Consider the following 20,837-nt stretch of genomic DNA (forward strand, 5'->3'; position numbering starts at 1 on the left):
GTGTTGGGAGAGGTCTCCCACGAGCAGTTGAAACATCCAGGTTTGAATTCTGTATGTATAATTCCCCCGTGTCTGAGGAACCCCCGCGCTCGCACGGGCCTGGCACTAGACTGTTGATGCTGTTGGAGCTCCTTGCAGAAGGAGGAGGAAAACTTGAGCCGAATGACCGTGCATCCTGCCACCTCTGCAGATGATGAGCTCACGCCAGGAACTTACTAAATATACAGAAATTACAAGCAGGGGTGAGCTGCCACAACAACAGGATTCCCAACATTTTAAAACTCCAGGTAACAGGAGACGTTACACTGCAGATGTTTAAAGTGCGTGAAGGGCTGAAGGAAAGCACAAGACAATACATTTAAAAGGGCTTTTTTTTTTTTTTTTTTTTATAGAGCCCCAAAAACCTCCAGAATGAAAAATCGTAATTGAATTTAAAAGTCAGGGGAAGTAGACACACCCCGAGAGCGAATCACGTGAACTGGGAAAGAGATCTGAAGAAATGAAGTGAATTTCAGCTGAGAGACAGGGAGAAGGCAGCGCACAGGGAAGAGAGGTAACCCGTGAGAGCGCAGGAGGAGACCTGTGTCTAGTGGGAGTTCCTCTGGGGAAGAAGAGCATCTGAAAAGCAGCTTGGAGGGAAGAATACAGATTACTCCCAGGGCTCAACAGTGAGGTCCAGCAGAGGTCTAAAAGTAGCAGCTTTAGAGGCCAGACTGGAATGAACCTCTTTAGCTTGCTAAGGAAAATACGTTGTTAACTTAGTTTTCAGTAACCCCCTTTTATCCAATAGTGAAAACCAAATAAAGGCGTTTTCACAGAAAGAAAAAAATGGAGTATTCCCTAGAAGACCTTTGCTGTGCTTCAGGAAGAGGGAAACTAAACCCAGGAGAGAGGAGGGACAAAAAAGAAAGGTGCGGGCGCCGGGGGGGCTCATTGGGTTAACCCTCTGCCTTCAGCTCAGGTCATGATCTCAGGGTCCTGGGATCGAGCCCCCCATTGGGCTCTCTGCTCAGCAGGGGGCCTGCTTCCTCCTCTCTCCTGCCTGCTTCTCTGCTTACTTGTGATCTCTCTGTCAAATAAATAAAATCTTAAAAAAAAAAAAAAAAGGTGTATCAGGATGTTGGGGGAATGCGTGGGCAGGTCTAGACCTAATAAGCATGAACTTGGGAAACAGTGAGCATTAATGAACACATCCTGAAATCTTTGACCTGTTTGGAAAGAGTAGGAGGGGTGCTCCGAGTCAAGTAGAGGTATTAAGATATTAAGGGTAACCATTAAAAAAGTAGAAATAGGCCTGCAAGCTTTCAAACCAATAGAGGCAAAATACTCAGAATTATAAAAACTAGGTCATTCCTCTAGAAAAAAGAGAGCAAAGAAAATATACGGTAGGTAGAAGGCCCTAAAGGTAATAGGAATAAATCCACATGGTCACCGTGAGTATAAACAGAGTAAACACGTCAGTTAGGACAGGTAGGAGGACAGTAGAGCGAAGCCCTCAACTTTCTGAGGGCATTCTGAGTCTAGGCAGGTTACCCAGCAAGGAGGTTTTTTCAGGCAAAAAGAGTGCGGGGGGTGGGGTAGTGCTTCCCATGGACCGTTTCTCCAGAAGCTGGTGGGAGGTGTGCTTCCCCCAAACAAGGGGGTTTTCTGCGATCTGGGAGACGAGAGATCCCTTGTTTCCTTGCTGCAGAGGGAAGTCCGTGTTGTCGAGGCAGGCTGGGACTCCACAGGAGGACGGTTTCCAAGAGAGGCGAAACCCAGAAAACCCCTGACAGATTCCTTGGGCGTGTCTGGAGAAGTAAGGGATAGGTTTTCGGCAGAATCACCAGCAGACAACGCGGGTCGTGTGTGTTGGCAGAGTGCGCCTTGGGTCAGCTCTGCTCTGTGCCCTCTGCTGGCACGTCTGTGCGGTTTCCGTCAGAGCAGCAGCACTGTCGAAGGACGGGGATCGGGGTCGGGAGCTGTCGGAGGGGGCTGGGGAACGGTCTGTAGGTAAGGTCTGCTGTTAACGAGGTAGGAATTAGAGACGCAGGCATACTGTTCATAGATGTGGCCGAATATTCTTCCCGTTGAGAAAGTAGAAAGTGGTTGCCTCAGGGGCACATTGTTGGAACAGTAAAAACTGCTCTTCTGTGTTACGCCTTTGGTACGCTGTGTTGTTGCTTTTAAGAATTTACTGGTTTAGGGGCGCCTGGGTGGCTCAGTGGGTTAAGCCGCTGCCTTCGGCTCAGGTCATGATCTCAGGGTCCTGGGATCGAGTCCCGCATCGGGCTCTCTGCTCAGCGGGGAGCCTGCTTCCTCCTCTCTCTCTCTGCCTGCCTCTCTGCCTACTTGTGATTTCTCTCTGTCAAATAAATAAATAAAATCTTTAAAAAAGAATTTACTGGTTTAGGGACGCCTGGGTGGCTCAGTTGGTTGGGCAGCTGCCTTCGGCTCAGGTCATGATCCCAGCGTCCTGGGATCGAGCCTCACATCGGGCTCCTTGCTCCGCAGGGAGCCTGCTTCTCCCTCTGACTCTGCCTTCCACTCTGTCTGCCTGTGCTCGCTCTCGCTCACTTGCTCTCTGACAGATAAATAAATAAAATCTTTAAAAAAAAAAAAAAAAAGAATTGACTGGTTTAAACCAACACTGTTCAGTAGCGATACAGTACAAGCCAGGGCGCATGGGGGGCTCCGTGAGTGAAGTGCCCAACACTTGATTTCGGCTCAGGTCATGATCTCAGGGTCGTGAGATCAAGTCCCACATCCTGCTCTGTGTTGGGCGTGGAGCCTGCTTGGGATTCCCCCCCCCCCCCACTCCTTCCCCCTTCTCTAAAAAAAAGGAGGAGAAATACAGTATGAGCCTACATTTGTCATTTGAGATTGTTTTCAGTGGCCACATCAGAAAAAGCAGAAAAGGAGCGGGTGTAATTAATCTCGATGTTTTGTTCAAGCTCGTGTAGATCCAGGATGTCCGCGTCTCGGCGCGGACAGGATGGAACCTACTCCCCAGGGGGTTTGCATTCTTCGTACTCCGTCTCTGACTCTGGACTGTGCCCTAGCACACCTTCTCCCACGCTGGGTCCCATGTCAGGTGCTCCGTAGCCAGAGGTGGCCAGTGGCTTGCCTGTGGGACAGTGCAGGTCTGACCCAGGAACGGTGCAGGACCCCATCTGGCGGGTAGCTCCCGAGCCCGGGGTCCGTCTTCGGCACGACCATCCCTCCTTCAGTTTCTCCGCAGACGTTTGGAGTCGTCATGCGTCATGGACGCTCTAGCCCCGAAGACAGAACCAGTCCTGGGCTTCTCTTGCCTGTCCTAGAATGTATTTCCCTCTTTCCTCATAGATCCTTTTTCTAGGGCCGCTCTGAATCTTCTCAAAATTCTGTACGTTCCATGAGTGTAATAATCAAAACTGGGCTTAAAATGTTGTTGACGGGCTGCAGGCCTCCGTGCAGGGAGGCCGCCTCGCCCTTCCAGGGGCGCCTCTTTTCCTGTGGCTCCGGCCTGTTCAAGCGTGAGTGCCGCTTCTCAGGTCGTGGTCACCTGTATTGTGATTCTTCCGGTGCGGACACCCGTCCGGCTGGTCGCGGTAGACCAGAAGGCCGCTGGTGTAGGGGGTGGGGAGCTGGGCCAGGCTCGTGAGCACAGGTGGGGGCCCTTCAGCACTGCGCACCACCAAGAGAAGGTGGCGGGGTCCCAGGAAATGGACTCAGGCTTGCTGTTTGGGAAGCCCAACCTTCCAGAGCTAGCGGGGTTTCCGAGCAGAGTCTCCGCTGTGCGGGGCGCTGGGCTCTCGTTCCTTCGTAGGTGCTGTGCTGCGGGCGGGCTGCCCCGGTGGCTCCCCTCTCGGGCCTGAATCCTCAGATTCTCCCTCCACCGCTGCTCCTTGGGTGCACCCTGTCACCCCCGTGGACATTCCTGGCGCTGTGCTGGGGGTGCGGTGGGGAGCCCTTCCTGCCCTCGTGGGGTTCCCATTCTGCCAAGGCGGACGGATCGTGGCAGATGCAGGGACTGGCGAGTGCCGTGAGGCGGGGGGTGTGTGTGGACAGCGTAGGGAGCGAGCAGGAGCCCGTCTGGACGGGCGGCCAGAGGAGGCCGTTCTGAGTAGGTGACGTCCGAGCAGAGATGAGTGCAGCCATCTGGGTAAACACCAATGCCGCGATCGTTGCTCGTGGTTAGTTTCTAGGACCCCCAGCCTGGCACTTGTCACGGTGTAACTGCTTGTGGCACTACCTGTGCTCCCCGCGCTTCTCCTGGCTCTGCCGGCACTGACTCTCTCTTGCTTCCCAGTGTTCACCGGCCTCAGACACCGCGTCCAGCAGCCCCGTAGCAGCTCGGTTGGCTGCATAGTGGCTGAGGGGACAGGTGATCCCGTCCGTGGGTGGGAGTCGGACTTCTCCACAGCGCAGGCGCTGGCCCTCCCCGCCTGCCCCGCCCCTGCGAGGGGAGAGACAGGACTGGAGCTGCGGCCCCGAGGAAAGTGGGTCAACATGAGACGCCCCCATCGCACCTCTCCCTGTGTAGCTCGCCGACAGCTTCTGTCCGCTGTCTGCTGTGTGGGGACAACTCAGACTCCTGATCACTGAAGTAAACTCAGAAATGGCTGGGAAAGCCCGGGCAGGGGGCGCGAGAGGGAAATCGTTTTTGATTACTCACTACCTGCCACCCGTGTCCTGTGCCTCCCATGGCTTACTCCACATGCGACCTTAGAGTCGCCGCCACAGGCCTGCCTCTACACTCACGTGGCTTCGTTGGCCCGTGCAGGGCCGTAGCCGGGCCCTTGAGATGCCTTCGTCTACCTGTCCCTGTCTTCCTCCACTTAGAACTGGTGGTCCTTGAGAAGGTCTGGGTACAGCTTGCTAGAGAGCGAAGGATTCTTCTGAGGCCAGCCTGGCCTTGCCTTCTGGTACTTCTTGAGACTCCACAGCCTGTTGGCCAGCTGCCAGGACCCAGGGACTGGGGGAAACAGGCAGCCCAGGTAGGGGAGTAGGAGAGCTGAGATGTTTGTTCCATAGAAGCTGTACCGCATACCCCGGAAAGTCTCTAGCCCATGCAGACCCTTGGGCGTGGCTGCGGGGCACTTGTAGCTGTGACTCCTCCTGTTTCCCGGTAGAGGGTCGAAGGGCGAGTATGAAAGGCGTCTACAGTACCAGCAGGTGTTTCCCCCTGGCACCTTCTTCCAGTGCGGGCTGGTGAGTCCTTCCCCCTCTCCCAGCCATGCCAGTTGACGATGAATTCTGCCCAGAACCCAGCTGCTAAGTATTTGTGCTCAATTTTGTTAGACATCCTTGCTCAGAGGCAGGCTACCTGCTTCTCTCCTAATTCTGGTAGCATGGGGAGCTGAGGAAAGGGAGGCTCGGTTGTCGTGGTCGGCACTGCCGTGACGAGGCCGTGGCTGCTGAGTCCCAGCAGCGGGGTCCGCCTGTCTGTGCGCCGTCTGTGGCCATGGCCGTGTGCATCGGTTCGGACGGCGGTCCATAGTTGGGACCATCCGGCGGTCAGGACCATCGCTGACCGATGCAGGAGCCAGCTTGCTTTCCCGCCAGCGTCCTATGTGTCTTCCTCCCTGGCTCGCTGCGCCTTTACGGAGCTCCTGCTTCCTGGGTGCTTGGGGATGTTTGCAACACCCCACCCCGGTTTGTCTCAGAAAGGTGTCGTTTTAGAATTGAGGAAAGCGGAGAGCCATCGTGTTTGGCGCAGTCATTCTGGAAAGGACCGAGAAGGCTGCCTGCCCCTCCTGCCAGCTTACCTGCTGTGGGGCGGCTCAGCTGTGTGTCTGGGGAGAGACGGGTGGGGGAGGGGGCGTCTGTGTGGTCTTCTCGGCTCTGCACTCACAGGGCCGATAAAAAACAAAACTCTGTGGGAAGATCGGCCACCCAGAGCCCCACACACTCCACCCCTACTTGGTGAGAACCTCGCCCCTCAGTGAAAAATCAGCCTTGGATCAGGGCCCTGATGTGTTATTTTTACTGCCTCTCCTACCGTATTTGCATTTTTTAAAATAGCAGTGCTGAGTGGATCCTTTTCAGTCGGAGTCTGCTTCAGAAGGTGGGATGCGTGTTGCCGAGTGTGGCTGTTCTCGGTGTTCGGGAGCGTGGCCCGAAGGGGATGCAGGTGTCGGGGGCGAGGTAAAGGTGGATGTCACAGGCCGCTGTGGAAGTAAGGGGTCGGCTCTGTGCTGACTGCAGATGACATCATCTTGAAGATGACGTCATATTCCTGTGGGCTCGAGGAAGGGAAGGCGAAGAAAGAGAGCAGGGACGTCTGTGAGCTGAGGTCCTGGTGACCGTCCTGGGGGATTTGCACGGGACAGCCATGCGCCCTTCACGCCAGGGCTGTTCTTTCTCAGATCTGGGGCTTTTACGTGTGGACAGAACCACGTTTTCTGTACCAGCTCGTGCCATCCGAAAGTGTGGCCTAAAAATCTGGTTATCTTGGCTGCCTTCCTGCCTGAAAGTCTTTTAAGGAGGCAAAACTGTGTCCCCCAGCTGTCCAAGGGCGCATTGGCAGAATCTGCTTTCGCTGCCGTCATAGCCGCTGGCCTGGGTCAGGTCCCTTGTCTCTGGTCCGTGGGGGATCGCGTGCTAATCGCTGTCACAGAGCCTAGGGCTTTGTTCTTGGCATCTGTCTGGTAACCGGCCTAGACCACCTGAGCAGAGGTCGCACATGCTTTCATTACCTGGTAACTGTTCAAGGCCTGAACCGCGGGTGTGTCGGGAAAGCCAGGGGGAGGAGCTGCCCCAGGCAGAACTCAAAGCTTTGTTAATTGTTTTAATCACCTTGTTCTTGCATCCCCAGATTTGTTTGTTTCAAATACTGTTTTAATTAAAAACAGACGTCCTAAGTCGTTGGGGTTCTGTTTTGTTGTAGGAGAAAGGGAGACTTATTGGTTGGAGCAGAACTGTTTTAACCACGCTGATTATCAGACTTACCAAGGGAATGTTAAGTACATTTCTGGGCTTCACTCAGAGAATTATCCGGTAGGTTTTGGGTTTAAAAAAAAAAAAAATTAAGACTGGTGTGTGTGTCTGTGTGTATGTTTATTTGGATGAGGGGAGAGGCAGAGGGAAAGGGAGAGAGTCCCAAGCAGTCTCCACACCCAGCACAGCCCAACTCAGGGCTCCATCTCACAACCCCAAGATCGTGACCTGAGCCAAAATCAAGACTTGGACCTTAACCGACTGAACCTCCCAGGCGCCCTAGAATCTGTTTTACAGAGCCCTGAGGAGTCACCTGCCTTAGAACTTCGTCCTGCTCCCACGAGACGTGCTGAGGCTGCCTCTGTCTTTGCTCATAATCTTTTTGCTATTTCAACACAGCTAAATTAAATATCTAGACTTCTTCCACTCTATTTTTATGGGGCCATTTGTTGGTTTCCACCAGTGGCCCTTCAAAGACCAGCACGGTGGAGTGCGGTCCGCCAGAACACCACCTTGCACCCGGTGATGGTAAGGCCCGGCGTCTAAAAGTAGGTGTCCCGTAGTGCAAATGATTGTGATCTCTTGCTCTCAGGGACCGTGTCCTCCTTCAGGTCTGTGACGATATGAATTCTAACCGAGAGGTTCTTCCTCCATGAAAGCTAGAGGGGTCCAGAGGAGGGAAGGAAGTGTCATGCCTGGTTGTACAGAAAAGATCACGGGAGGCCTAGGTTCTGTGTGCTGGTGTCTGCCCGCTAGCTACCCTCCCTGACCCCGCAGGGACACCCTGGAACAGCGTGGGGTGGGGAGGCTCTTCTGTCCGGGGGGTGGGACAGCTCTGTGACTGTCTCTGCACATTTCCTGAAGTGGGGTGAGGCCCTTCCCCCTGAGGCGGCAGTGGGGGGTGAATGAGGTCTGTGAAGCACCTAGACACGCCCACCCCCGTGGTCAGTCCCCAGGCCTAAATGACCTGCTTGCTGGACCCGTGTACTCGGTCCCAGCTGTTTTCCTGCTGCACGCAGGAACCTGCGAGGCACAACGTGGCGGTGTTAGCGCGGTCCCTTCGGACCCAGCTGAGAGCACGCCGTCCCACACTCTGATTCGCACTCGCTGGGGTCTCTTCATCACCCTGGGTGGGTGTGTCCGCACACATCAAAAGGCGGGGAGAATTTTGACCATGTGAACAGGAACATGGTTATTCGCATACTATAAGATTTCCTGTCGGTTTTCTTGAAATAGCTCCCTCCCCCGGTGTACCTAAAATCCCTTCAATTTATAAAAGACTTTTTAGTAATGACAGCTAAATCAAGATGCACTGTTATGGTAATTTTTGCCTCTTTTCAGTCTTGGTAAACACCATGTGATTGCTTTTTCCAGCTGAGCCATAAGTTTCTCAGAGGAGAAACTGTCAGGAGCCTGGTTCTGGCTGTGCGCTGGTGTGCCCGGCACGGGCTTCCTCAGACACCGGGTGGACTGGGGACATCTTTCCGTTCAGCCTGCCTCCTTGGGGGTCCGGGGGGATGCACACTCCAGACAGGCCACCCGTGCAGCCCCTCAGTGGTGGTGGCCGGGAACGCGCTCACCAGACCTTGTCCAGCCCTGGGCTGCCTTCCCGGTGAGGCGTCTTGGGCCCAGGGAGGCAAGAGCGTGTTCTCAGGGCATGGGCTGGGGCATGCTCCCTGGCTGTGACAGTAGGGGGCTCAGCCATTGTCCTGTGCAGCCCCAGCCTGGTGAACCATCGCATCCCGACCTGAGGTGCTGTGGGTGAGCTCTGGGTAATTGGTATCAGAGGGGTGGGCAGTCAGTGTTCTTCTGATTAATGACCAAACCCCAGGAGCCCTTCTGTCTGTGCCACAGTCGCCAGGCCATTGGCGCCCAGGGGATGTGCAGTAGCCCAGGATGTGTTTTCGTGTCATCTGCCTTGAGATCGTGACCGCAGGTGTTGGAGAAACAAGCGGGGTTACTGTGGGCTCAGGGAGGTTGTGTTTCTCCTGCGTGGGGTCCCTCGTAGTCCTGCAGCCACAGGACTCCGAGACCGTCCCTTTGAGCTACTCCTCCCTTGTTGCGTTTTCAGAGGACAGTTAGAATAGCCAGGGTTGGGGTTGTCTTTTCGGAATGACCTCCTAGGGACTGGACGGGGACAGGGCCCTCTGTTACATACCAGGGACCGTGCAGACGGGTCACCCCGAGACCGGAGACTTTGTTCCCCTATGGATTCCCAGGCCACAGGGCTGGGGTGGGGCCCGAGAGCCTGCATTTCAGGGAGCTCTGGGGAGATGGTGGGGCTGGCGTCAGGCCACCCTGTGAGTGTCCGCACAGCTCTCAGTGCTCTGGGGCTGTGCCCAGTGAGGAAGGACAGGCTAGCAGAACCAGACCTGTGGAGTGATATGGCCGGGGTAGCCTTGGGCAGCTCCACCTCTGCGAGCCCCCGGACCCCTGTGCAGAGTGAGAGCACAGGGAGTGGGGCCCCTGCGGAGGCTGCGAGGTGTGGAGGAGGCAGAGCTCGGCGGCTCCTCCCCCGTCCCGTGCGAGCGCAGTGAAGGTCAGTCATGGCTCCCTGAGCTCACCTGACGCCAGGCCATGTAAGGGAAGGTTGAAGGTCTAGAAGGCGGTGAGGCCCTGAGCCCTCTCTGCGCCTGGACAGTTGGCCTGCTGCCTGCTTCCTCCCAGGCATGCCCGCAGCCCCAGGACAGTGGCCTGGCCCCGAGAACAGAGCACAAGTCCACACAGTCGTGTTTACTGTTTCCTTTTCTACCTTCTAGTCATACTTCTCGAGGCAGGAGCTGCCTCCTACAGCTTCCCATTTGTACCCTCCCTTCCAATTCAGGAGGCCCCGGGCTGTTTTTTTCTTTTTGAGTCAGGTCGAAAAGCCTGGGGCCAAGAAAAGGGGGACAGTGTCCTCCTCCAGGCCGCTCTGGCCGCCGAATCCGCCCCCCCAACCCCCGAAGATCGCGGCATCTGCAGAGACCCAGTTCTGCTGCCCAGGCGCCTGCTGACCTGCCGCCAGCCGCAGCACCCTGGGCCTGCCCCCTCACTTAGCAGCAGTGGGACTCCGGCCCCTCGTTCTGTCCCCTGGGGCATGCTGCGCCTCCAGGATGTTCCCGCAGGCCGGCAGGCTGCAGCTGCATCTTCCAGGCCATGATGCATGATGCTGCGTTGCGCAGCCCCACCGCAGCTGCTGGCCTAGGATGTGTGATCAGAGAGGGGGTTCGCTGGCGACATGCTGCCCATGGGGCCAGAGAGTATAGAGGCCTGGCCAGTTTTCATTGAAGCCGAGGAGGTGGTGGACATCCCATGCCCTTAGTTCCTGTGCAGCCTGGCCCTTCCCACCGTCCCCCACCGACCATCCAGAAGCAGGAACTTCACTCCCCACCCAGCGAAGCAGTGCCCGTGCTCGTGTATAAATGTTTTCACGTACTTTCATTTTGTCCCTCCACCCAAATGTCTATTCCTTAAATACAAGGCACATTCCTACAGATTTTTTATTCTTGTTTTTATTTGAATCTATAGGAAACACTAAAAAATTATGGAATTAATTGACCTGAGTCTACGGTTTTAGCAGAACTTCTGGTGAATGGTTTCTGTAGCACATGATTGACAGAATTTTCTAGTTCGGGGCACTGACCTTTGTCTTTCTTCCATACTGCCCAGACATTTCCAGCTGTCCTCTCTCCTCCCCAGGCATGTGAGGGCCTCTGGTCATTTGTGTTTTGCTGGTAAAACCTCCTGTCCTCAGGTGGGCGGCTCGCTGATTGTTGTCGGGCGTTGTCAGGGGCTGGCCACATGATGGTCAACTGCTCTGCGAAAGTCCTTACCCGGGCACACTCTGGAATCCCTGACCAGTCATACCCCTGGGCCCAGTGTGAACTGGGGACTCAGGCTTAAGAAGGAGCCAGAAGAGGAGGCTGGCTTTACCTACGGTGCCACTTCCTGCCCCCTCCAGCTTTCCTGTTCTGGAAGCCCCCACACTGACATCTGGAAAGAGTTCAAGGTGGCCCACCCCCACGGTGTCTATGTGTGAACATACAGATCCTGGGATCTTTGTTTGTTTGCTAATTTGTGGCTCCAGACCAACTTTTGATGGGAAGAGGAGTCTCTCTCCCCTTGATGTAGCTGGCCAAAGCCCTAGCCTGAGAACCCGCTGAGCTGGTCACGGGGGGGGGGGGGGGGGCAGATAGGAAGGTCGGGTGGGACTCTCGGACTTCTCGAAAGTGAGCGGCCGTAGAATACGTTTTACATCATGACCAAGGACACGTGCGTCAGCAGGACGCAGCTGGAAAGGTTTTCTCTGAACGATACCTTGCCACTTTGTCATGTCAGATACTTCCCTTTCTCCCCCTCCCCGGTATTGGCCATGAACCCCTAAATTGATTTCATAACCCACTAATGAGTCACAGCCACAGTTTGAAAAACACTGTTCGAGGGAGCGTTCCATTCTAGGACTTCCGAAGCTTCTCCAGAATTCCTCACCGCCGGCATATTTCAGGCGGACCTGAGTAGTCTCTCTGCCCACCCGGTTGCGTTGGCACTGGAGGGGAAAGGGTTAAGGTCTCTGTACCAGGTCCATGTAAGTTCTTTGAAAGCAGTGTGCACTCCTTGTTTTGTATTTGTATGTTCCTCGCTAGCCCTCAATCTGCAGGAAGCGCTAGAGAAATTAATTGACCTCCATTCTAGGTCTCAGCAAAGTTTGTAGGCAGTGGTTTCCTCTGCCCTTGTCCCCACTCACGGAGTCGGGCCGCGGGGCTTTTCAGCCGAAGGAGCTCTTGTATGTGCAGCCAGACCCCCGCCTTCTTTTTTCTTTTCCTTTTTTTTTAGATCTTATTTATTTATTTGACAGAGATCACAAGTAAGCAGAGAGGCAGGCAGAGATGGGGCGGGAAGCAGGGGAGGCGGGAAGCAGGCTCCCCACTGAGCAGAGAGCCCGATGTAGAGCTCGATCCCAGGACCCTGAGATCATGACCTGAGCTAAAGGCAGAGGCTTAACCCACTGAGCCACGCAGGCGCCCCAGACCCCCACCTTCTACTGCAGGGCCCTCCCAGTGCGGCGCTCACCACGGACCCACGGGCAGCACAGAAGTGTCTGTGACCTCTGCTGAAGGGACGGGGGTCTGTTAGGAGGCCCCGGGGTCCCCAACACAAGTGGACGCCCCGTTGACCTGTTTCACCGTTCTCCGGTTTGCCTTGGACTCAGAGCCCACTCCGGCCGTCCGGTGGGTGGGAGGGATGGTTTTGCCCAGCTCGCTCCTACCCCATGGACATTGTCAGCCCTCGGAAATTTCCAGTGCTGGTCTGACCTCATACTCCTTTCAGGACTCTGTTCTCGGAGTCCTGACCCAGGTAAACAGCCTCCTTCCTCCGTGTGTCTATGGGGCCACTTTCCCCCTCCCCAGGCCAAGCAGCAGGGCGGCTGGTTTTTCTTCTCCTGAGAAAGATCTGGTCTCCTCGCTGAGCACCGTGAGGCTTCGGCTTCGGAGAGATCTGCCCAAGGCCTGGGGCCTGGTTCATTCCGGCCAAGTTTAGTAAAGCCTCCCTCGGAATACACAGCCAAACCGGGGCCGCTGTAGGCTGTCCCCAGTTTTCCACTCGCTCACCAGGGGGGCAGGGTAGGGCTGGCCCTCAGCTGGCCTTGCGACAGCGGAGACTTCACAGAGTCCGCTGGGTGCTCGGCACGATGAGCCTTTTGAGGTTTTGAGTTTGAAGTTGTTCCCGGTTGTGAGTTGAGGGTGTGGCGTTGAGAACATCACTAACTCCCAGGACCAACCTGCTTGGTTTTCCGCCGGTGGGACGGAAGGAGAACGCCGGCATCTCCCGTCTGGCCGGCCCTGGAGCCCGCCGGGCAGTGGCAGTGGTCGGCGCGCGCATTCTAGCCTTGACACAAACGCTTAGGCTCCTTTAAGCCCCTCTTGGCTTTTGTCGGGGACTTCGGCCCCTTCCCCTCTCACACGGAGCCCAGTGCTCGCGCCAGCTTTTCTCCCCAGAGCGGGTGCTTGGCCTCTGCTGGGAGGCCAGCGCGAAGGCCCCGCCAAGTCCTATGAATGTGACGTTCAGATCCGTTTGAAAATTGCTTCTTATATCCGCTTCCTTGTATATTCAACCTATCGATCAGCCTCAGCTGCCTTCTTCTATTCTTGGAACGTCTCTGCACAGCGAATTCGGCTTTCTCTAGGTCAGGGAGCAGCGGTGTTAGGAGGGGCAGCCTGGACCTGCTCTCATTCCTGCTGTGTTGTCAGTGCTGGGCCTCGAGGTGGCGGCTGAGGGGAGCAGCGTGCACCTAGGCTGAGGGCAGGGAGAGAGGAGTGGCCCTCCTGGTCCTCCTGGAGCTGACCTGGGGGTGCAGTGGAAGCGCCTGGCCCCGCTGCCAGGTCGCCTTTTCCCTGTGCCCTTACTGCTTCCCGAGGGTGGGAGGCGCCTCATGAGCTCTGTCTTCCGGACTCGTCCAGGGTGATCTGGTCCCCGCACCACCATTCTGGGGGCAGCCTCAGGGCTTTTGGCCTCAAGGCTGCTGATGTTTTGGGCTGGATGGTTCTTTCTCGTGGCACCAGGGGCAGGGTGGGGGGCCATCCTGTGCCCTGTTGGAGGGTCAGCTGCATCCATACCTGCCACCTCCCAGAAACCCCCTTCCCCAGCCGCTGACGGCCACAAACGCATCCAGAGACACTCCAGATGCTGTCTGGGAGGCAAGCTTGCCCGCCTCTGCCCCCGCCCCCCGCCCCGAGAACCACCGGGTTCATTGGTCTCCCCACCCCTCCCTACAGGCTCCTTTTAATACCCTTGTCCTGTGTGCTCTCTGCTCCGAGCCTGCAGGGGCTTCCATCTCCATGAGGATGGGACCCCAGGTCCTTCCTGCCCTCCGTTCCAGCCCCACCTCCGCTGCCCTCTCCGGTCGTCCAGCGCGCCGGGCACACGGGTCTTCAAGGCAGCCCTCTCTCTGCTTGGAAAGCTCACTCGCCTCTGTACCCAGCTCTCTGGTCAGATGTCACCTTGGAGTGGCCTTTCCTCACCAGCCGTGTAAAATAACTCACCCTTGCTTCCTCCCGCTCTGCCTCTCACCCCGGCCCTCGCGTTGCCTTGTTTTTCTGAATGGCACTTACCACTACCTGACCTATGCGTGCGTGTGTGCCCCGTACACGTGTGTGTGCGCATGCACACATACGTCGTGTGCGTCTCCTCTGCCGCACTAAAACACAAGCTTTGTGACGCCAGGCACACAGGAGGTGCCAGTCATCGTTGTTCAGAGGAGTCATCTCCTCCAGAACTGTGCCAGCGCCCCTGTCCCTGGGGGCAGAGGTGTTCTTGGACACTTGTTTCCAGAACAGGCAGAAGCAGCAAAGGATGTCCCGCAGTTCTGTCCCCAAATTGTCTGGAGTAACCCATACCCCCTTTAAAGATTTTATTTATTTGTTTGACAGAGAGACACAGCAAGAGAGGGAACACATGCTAGGGGAGTGGAGCTCCCGCTGAGCAGGGAGGCCGATGCGGGACTCGATCCCAGGACCCTGCGGATCCTGACCTGAGCCGAAGGCAGGCGCTTAGGGACTAAGCCCCCCAGGCGCCACCACGCATGCCCCCTTTAAAAGCCAGCCATGGTTCCTTCTCACAGAGACACGTGAACACTTTGTCTTGGTATCCTTTTTGTTTCTATTCAGAATCTTCGGACAGCTACACTCTGCCTCCAGAAATGTTGTTGGTCACCGCCTTAGAGGTGGTTCATTGTGGTAGAGCCAGTAATGACCCCTGAAATCTACCCATCCGCCACCTCAGATCCCAACCTGGTAACCATTTTGTTTTCGTTTTTTTTTTTTTTTTTTTAATTGCCATTGGGGTGAACCTAACAGAAACACATGGCTTTGTTCAAAGTCATTCACCTCATTTATTTTATTTATTAATTATTTTTATTAACATATAATGTATTATTAGCCCCAGGGGTACAGGTCTGTGGATCGTCAGGCTTACACACTTCACAGCACTCACCATAGTACATACCCTCCCCAGTGTCCATCACCAGCCACCCCATCTCTACCCCACCTCCCCCCAGCAACCCGCAGTTTGTTTTGTGAGATTAAGAGTCTCTTACGGTTTGTCTCCCTCCCGATCCCATCTTGCTTCATTTTTTCCTTCTCTATCCCCCCATCCCCCTCCCCGCCCTGCCTCTCAGATTCCTCATATCAGAGAGATATGATAATTGTCTTTCTCTGATTGAGTTATTTCGCTCCGCATAATACCCTCTAGTTCCATCCACTTCATTATAAATGGCAGGATTTGGGGATTTTGATGGCTGCATAGTATTCCATTGTATATATATTCCACATCTTCCTTATCCATTCATCTGTTGATGGACATCTGGGCTCTTTCCATAGGTTGGCTGTTGCGGACATTGCTGCTATAAACATTGGGGTGCACATGCCCCTTCAGATCACTGCATTTGTATCTTTAGGGTAAATACTCAGTAGTGCGATTGCTGGGTTGTAGGGTAGCTCTATTTTCAACTTTTTTTCTTTTTTTCTTTTTTTAAAGATTTTATATATTTATTTATTTGACAGAGAGAGGGAGAGAGATCACAAGTAGGCAGGCAGAGAGAGAGGAGGAGGCAGGCTCCCTGCTGAGCAGAGAGCCGATGCGGGGCTCAATTCCAGGACCCTGAGATCATGACCTGAGCTGAAGGCAGAAGCTTAACTCACTGAGCCACCCAGGCACCCCTGTTTTCAACTTTTAAAGGAGCCTCCACTCTGCCTTCCAGAGTGGCTGCTCCAGCTTGCATTCCCACCAGCAGTGTAGGAGGGTTCCCCTTTCTCCACATCCTCGCCAGCATCTGTCATTTCCTGACTGGTTAATTTTAGCCATTCTGAGTGGTGTGAGGTGGTATCTCATTGTGGTTTTCATTTGTATTTCCCTGATGCCGAGTGATGTGGAGCACTTTTTCATGTGTCTGTTAGCCATCTGGATGTCTTCTTTGCAGAAATGTCTGTTCATGTCTTCTGCCCATTTCTTTTTTTTTTTTTTTTTTTAAGATTTTATTTATTTATTTGACAGACAGAGATCACAAGTTGGCAGAGAGAGAGAAAGAAAAGAAGGGAAGCAGGCTCCCTGCTGAGCAGACAGCCCAAAGTGGGGCTCGATCCCAGGACCCTGGGATCACGACCTGGGCTGAAGGCAGAGGCTTTAACCCACTGAGCCACCCAGGTGCCCCTCTTCTGCCCATTTCTTGATTGCACTATCTGTTCTTTGGGTGTTGAGTTTGATAAGTTCTTTAAAGATTTTGGATACTAGCCATTCATCTGATATATCATTTGCAAATACCTTCTTCCATTCTGTCAGTTGTCTTTTGGTTTTGTTGACTGTTTCCTTTGCTGTGCGAAAGCTTCCGAACTTGATGAAGTCCTAATAGTTCATGACGCACATGGCTTTGTATGCGGACTAGTTGAGCTCCAGAGCCTGGCGTGTTCCACCAGCAAGCACAGCGCCCTTTAGGGGGAAGCCTCTAGCCTCTGGCACCTGCCGTCTGGATGCGTGATGTCTTCCTCTTCGGCCCCAGAAAGGAATAGGGCGTTGAATGCCTTTATAATCAGGAGAGGAATCACTGTTACAGGAGTTCCTGCCAGGAATAGGTTTTACTCTGCTCTTATCTCTGCAGCTTGGGGACGGATGAGCTTGTCGTGTGGTTAAGAGAATGGCTTCTGCAGCCCATCAGAGTTCAAGTCAAGGTCCACATGCGGAGCTATGTGACCATGAACAAGTTCCTCATTTTCTCTCCATGTCAGTTCACTCCTCTGTAAAATGGGGATGATTTAGTACGTACAGTAATAGTACGTCCTTCACAGCACTATGGATAAAACACACCAAGTGCAAGTAGACTGCTCGAGACATAGTAAGCACCAGTTGCTGTAGGCGGAGGACACCGAGCTCCCAAGCCCCCAGGAGCGCAGCGGTGCCCTCCGAGTGGGGACATGGGGAGCCTTAGTGATGTGGGTAGCACATGGTGGGCGCAGGGAGAGGAAGGGGGTGTTTGGAAGGAACTGCGCGGTGGAGAGGCACACGGATGGGAGAGGACTGGCTTGTTTGGGTGAAGGTAGCGCCCTGCGTGGGTGGGACATAGGGAGTTGGGAAGGAAAATGTCGAGGGAAGGGAGAGCCTTGCACGTTGTCCAAAGCCCTTCTAGACGCTCTTGTCATTTTTCTGGAATTCCCAGGGGATTCGTCAGAAGCGTGGCCGCCATGCCCCTCCTCCTTGTTGCTTCACTCTGCTCCGCTCTCAGCACTCTCAGGGCTTTGGAGAAAGGTCCCTCCTTGTCACGGAAGGTTGTTAGAAGAGCCTGGAGACCAGGCCTCACCCTGGAGTGGACTGTGGCAAAAGGCCAGCCACAGGGGCAGAGGGCCCCGTCCGGAGGACGGTGTTTGCTAACCAGGCCCCCTCACCCTGCCTCTGGCCTTGCGGTGATGCCAGCCTTCACTCCTGCCTTGTTCCCACATCAGCCTCCACGTGGGAGCCTCAGTTTCCCCTGTGCATTCAGGAGCAGTGTCCCATGGCCAGGGTGCCGTGAGGCTGGGCAGTGTGCCGACCGTTCAGGATCTGTGCCTGTGCTGCTCCATTCCTGCAGCTCTGTCAGGGATCCACGCAGACCCCCAGGTGGGGACACAATCTACAGCCTCAACTTGGGGGCTTTTCTCAGGGATGCCTGAGCAGACGAGGCAGCCTGTGCCCGAGGCCACAGCTCCCAGCGAGGATGGCACCCCCTTGCCCTGCACAGCAGTCCTTCTCCCACTGGATTTCCTGGCACTGCAACTTTGGTTTCTATGGCAACTTGGAGAGACTTGCAATTGTGGCTTTTTAAAGTCTAAACTGGGAGCAGAGGTTTGAGGTAGGTTGGGATAGCACTGGAAATACCATGTCCCAGACCAGAGCCGTGGGCGCAGAGGGTCACAGGACAGGAAGTTCTTTGAGTCAGAAAAGTGGCACCATCACCCCAACAGAGCCTTAGCAGAGTTCCGTGTGCCCTCCGCCCCCGACTCCCGGGATCTTTGCGCAGAGTGAAGAAGAGCCTGAACTCAGAGGGTCTCCGCCTGTGGCTTGGGGGCCAGTGGCCTCAGGAGGAGCGGTCACATGTGGCATTTGCTGAGTGCGTCCTGTGTGCCAGGTGCCCTGGGCCCATCTGTGCTTTCATTGCCTTGTTAATCCCTGACCCGCTGTGAGATGGCTGCCCCCACCCCCCCCTGCACAGGTGGGCGCAAGCGATCTGCCCGAGGTTTTGGAGTGGGCACATCTCCGTGTCTGGCTCAGGGACCCTGGAGGTTAACACCTGGGCTCGCTCTCGTCTGGCTCGTGGCCTATATTCCCACGTAGGAAAAACCTCTATCACCTGTTGATGGTGGAGCCCATTGCTTCCCCCTTTACTTTTTGGGTTTTTTTAAAAGTTTTAAGTCGCCTCTACACCCAGCATGGGGCTTGAGCTCATGACCCCAAGACCCTGAGATCAAGAGTCCCACGCTCTTCTGACTGAGCCCACCAGGCACCCCTCCCCTTTAGTTTTTGAAGGTCCGATCCTCCTGATGGCAGGGTCTCTTAGCCGTCATCCCCGCAGTTTCGGGGACCTCGAGCCAGGGTCTTCTTTTTAATGTGTCCGTTCTCCTTCCATGGCGGTCACCTTTCCATGCCCCAGGTCTTGGAGTGGGGGCAGTGATCTTAGGGGTCTGGGGTTGGGCATTGTTTGAGAGAGCAGCTCTCGCTTCCCTGTGGTTTGGGGTGTTGGAGGTGCCCGTCCCGAGGAGATGGGCAGTCGCAGAGCCTCACCCATGGCTCCATGGAGAACTCCGGAGCAGCGCCCCGGGTTAGCGGAGCCAGCAAGGGAGATGCGCTGGACTGGAGGAGGACCGTCTTCCGCCTGCGCCGTGGGAGGGCGCCCCTGGGCCTGGCAGAGGAAGGGGAGGGCTCTCGAGAGGCCCAGCTGTCCTCGCGGGCCGCTGCCGCGGGGTGTTTGCAGCTGGAGGGGTCAGGTGCTCACCGTGCACGTGGCCGGGCTCCGGAGCCTGCTGTCCTGAGTTAGCCCAGGCCTGCGGCCTCCGCAGCACATGAGATAAGGACCGGGCTGCGGCTGGCCAGAGAGGATAGCCCAGATTAGAAGGTCGTGTCAGGTGACAGCAGGCCTCGGGGTGACCTGCTCAGCTCCGTGTCACACTCGCCCTCCGCCCCCTCTGCTCAGCGCTCAGCAGCAGGGGCCGGGCAGGCGCTTGGAGAAAGGAGAAAAAGGATTTAGCTCCCAGCAGAGTGCTTTGCCGTGTGAGGGGCCGCTGACCCCTTCATGAGAGCGAGGCCCTTCTGCCACCTGCCGCTTCACGCAGCTTCTCTGTACGGCTGCAGTGACCGTCCGTCACCATCGCGCTTGCCTCTGCAGGGTGGGGGAGGTGGCGTCTGAGGGTCGGCCTCTCGGGCTGGGTGCGATCAGAGCTGGCTGTGGCACGTGCCGAAGCCGCCCCCAGGATCTGTGCAGCCAGCTGGACGCGTGTGACCACGTGGGTGAGAAGTTGGGAGAAAGATGCAGCTTCTGCGGACGTCAGAGGCCGTTGTGTCACACTGTGCTCTTCTCCTCAGCTGAAGCTCGAGGACCGCTCCGTCGTGCCCCGGGACGTGGTCCGGCATATGCGATCCACTGTGAGTCTTGTGCGGGGGTGGCCTGGGGATGGTCTGGGCCGGGTCTGCCCTGATGGCGGGGACCGTGCACGTCCTCACGCCTGGATGCCTTCTCCTCCCCAGGACAGTCAGTGCGGCACCGTGATCGACGTCAGCATCGACTGTGCGGTCAAGCTGATCGGCACCAACTGCATCATCTACCCTGTCAACAGCAAGGACCTCCAGCACATCTGGGTGAGAGGCCCCGCCTGCCAGCCCTCCTCCCGCAGCCCCCACACCCCGGCCGCACCCGCCCGGCACTCAGGCAGGGGGCAGCCCGCTAGTGTGTGCCCGGGGCAGTGCCTCAGGCTGCTGGGCATGAGGCCGGGCACATCCTGTGCCGCCAGCGTGGCCGCCACTGCTGGTCTCTTTACCTCGCTGCCGCTCCTCTCTGTGGCTTCCTTTGTGAAAAACACATTTCTTCGTTCATTTCTTTTTTAAGTGATTTCAGACTCAGGAGGAGCTGTGAGTTCTGTGCTCCCTGCGTCCTCGGGCTCCTTGGCTGTGAGCCTTTCCCTGCACTTGCCCCATCATGACCTTCCTTCTCCCGTTCCCCTGTCTCCTTCTCGCTGCCTGCTCTTCTCTCTGAAGCCTTGGGAAGCCGGCTACGGGGCGAGTGCCCCGTGGCCCCGGGCCCCCAGTTTAGGGAGTCAGCCCTGGGGCGTGGCTGTCCCGTCCCCAGACTCCGTGCAGCATCCCTCCTGTACCCTTCCTCCCGCTCCGACCCAGGATTCCATTCAGGAGCACACGCTGCTTGTAGCTGTCGGCTCTTCCATTCCTCATCAGGAACCGCTCCCCAGTCTCGCTTTGTCGTCCGTCCCCTGGCACCTTCTGCTGGCCGACCCTGAGCGTGGAGCTCTGTGCCGTCGCCTCCTGACCAGAATCAGGCACCTGTATCCTCGGCAGGGCCGCCCAGTGACCCCTGAGCTCTGCCTGGCCCCATGTGTCCAGTGGCTGCAGCCGGGGCCGGAGGTTTTGACTCTGATCCTAGCCGTGTCTGCCGCACCTCCCCATGAGGTCCCCTCTCACGCCTTTGCTAGTGATTCTGCTTTGTGACGAGGTGCTCCGAGATGGCGGCAATAACCTGTCGCTTGTGAAACCCCAGTCTGCTGGCCCTGGACTCTGTGAGCCTCCCCCGTCCCGGCAGCCAGGGCTCCGACGGCCTCTGACGGTTTCTGGGGGGCTGTATGAAGCCCGTGTTCTTCCTCATGTTGAGAAGTCGGCATTCTGTGCAGAACGGCTGTGCCTTCAGCCTCATTTGTGGATTTATTCATATGTTT

The 20,837-nt window shown here is 56.1% G+C and overlaps 1 protein-coding gene across 2 annotated transcripts in view; it reads left to right on the forward strand.

Moving 5' to 3' along the window:
- Positions 1-20,837, forward strand: part of UBE2O (ubiquitin conjugating enzyme E2 O) — a 57,745-nt gene that overhangs the window by 24,412 nt on the left and 12,496 nt on the right. For both annotated transcript variants that reach the window (XM_059150248.1, XM_059150249.1), the window contains exons 2-3: positions 19,480-19,539; positions 19,642-19,752. In XM_059150248.1, coding sequence (XP_059006231.1) covers positions 19,480-19,539; positions 19,642-19,752 — 171 coding nt within the window. The remainder of the gene's footprint in view (positions 1-19,479; positions 19,540-19,641; positions 19,753-20,837) is intronic.

The sequence above is a fragment of the Mustela lutreola genome, chromosome 15, assembly GCF_030435805.1.
Source record: "Mustela lutreola isolate mMusLut2 chromosome 15, mMusLut2.pri, whole genome shotgun sequence".
Taxonomy (NCBI): Eukaryota; Metazoa; Chordata; class Mammalia; order Carnivora; family Mustelidae; genus Mustela; species Mustela lutreola.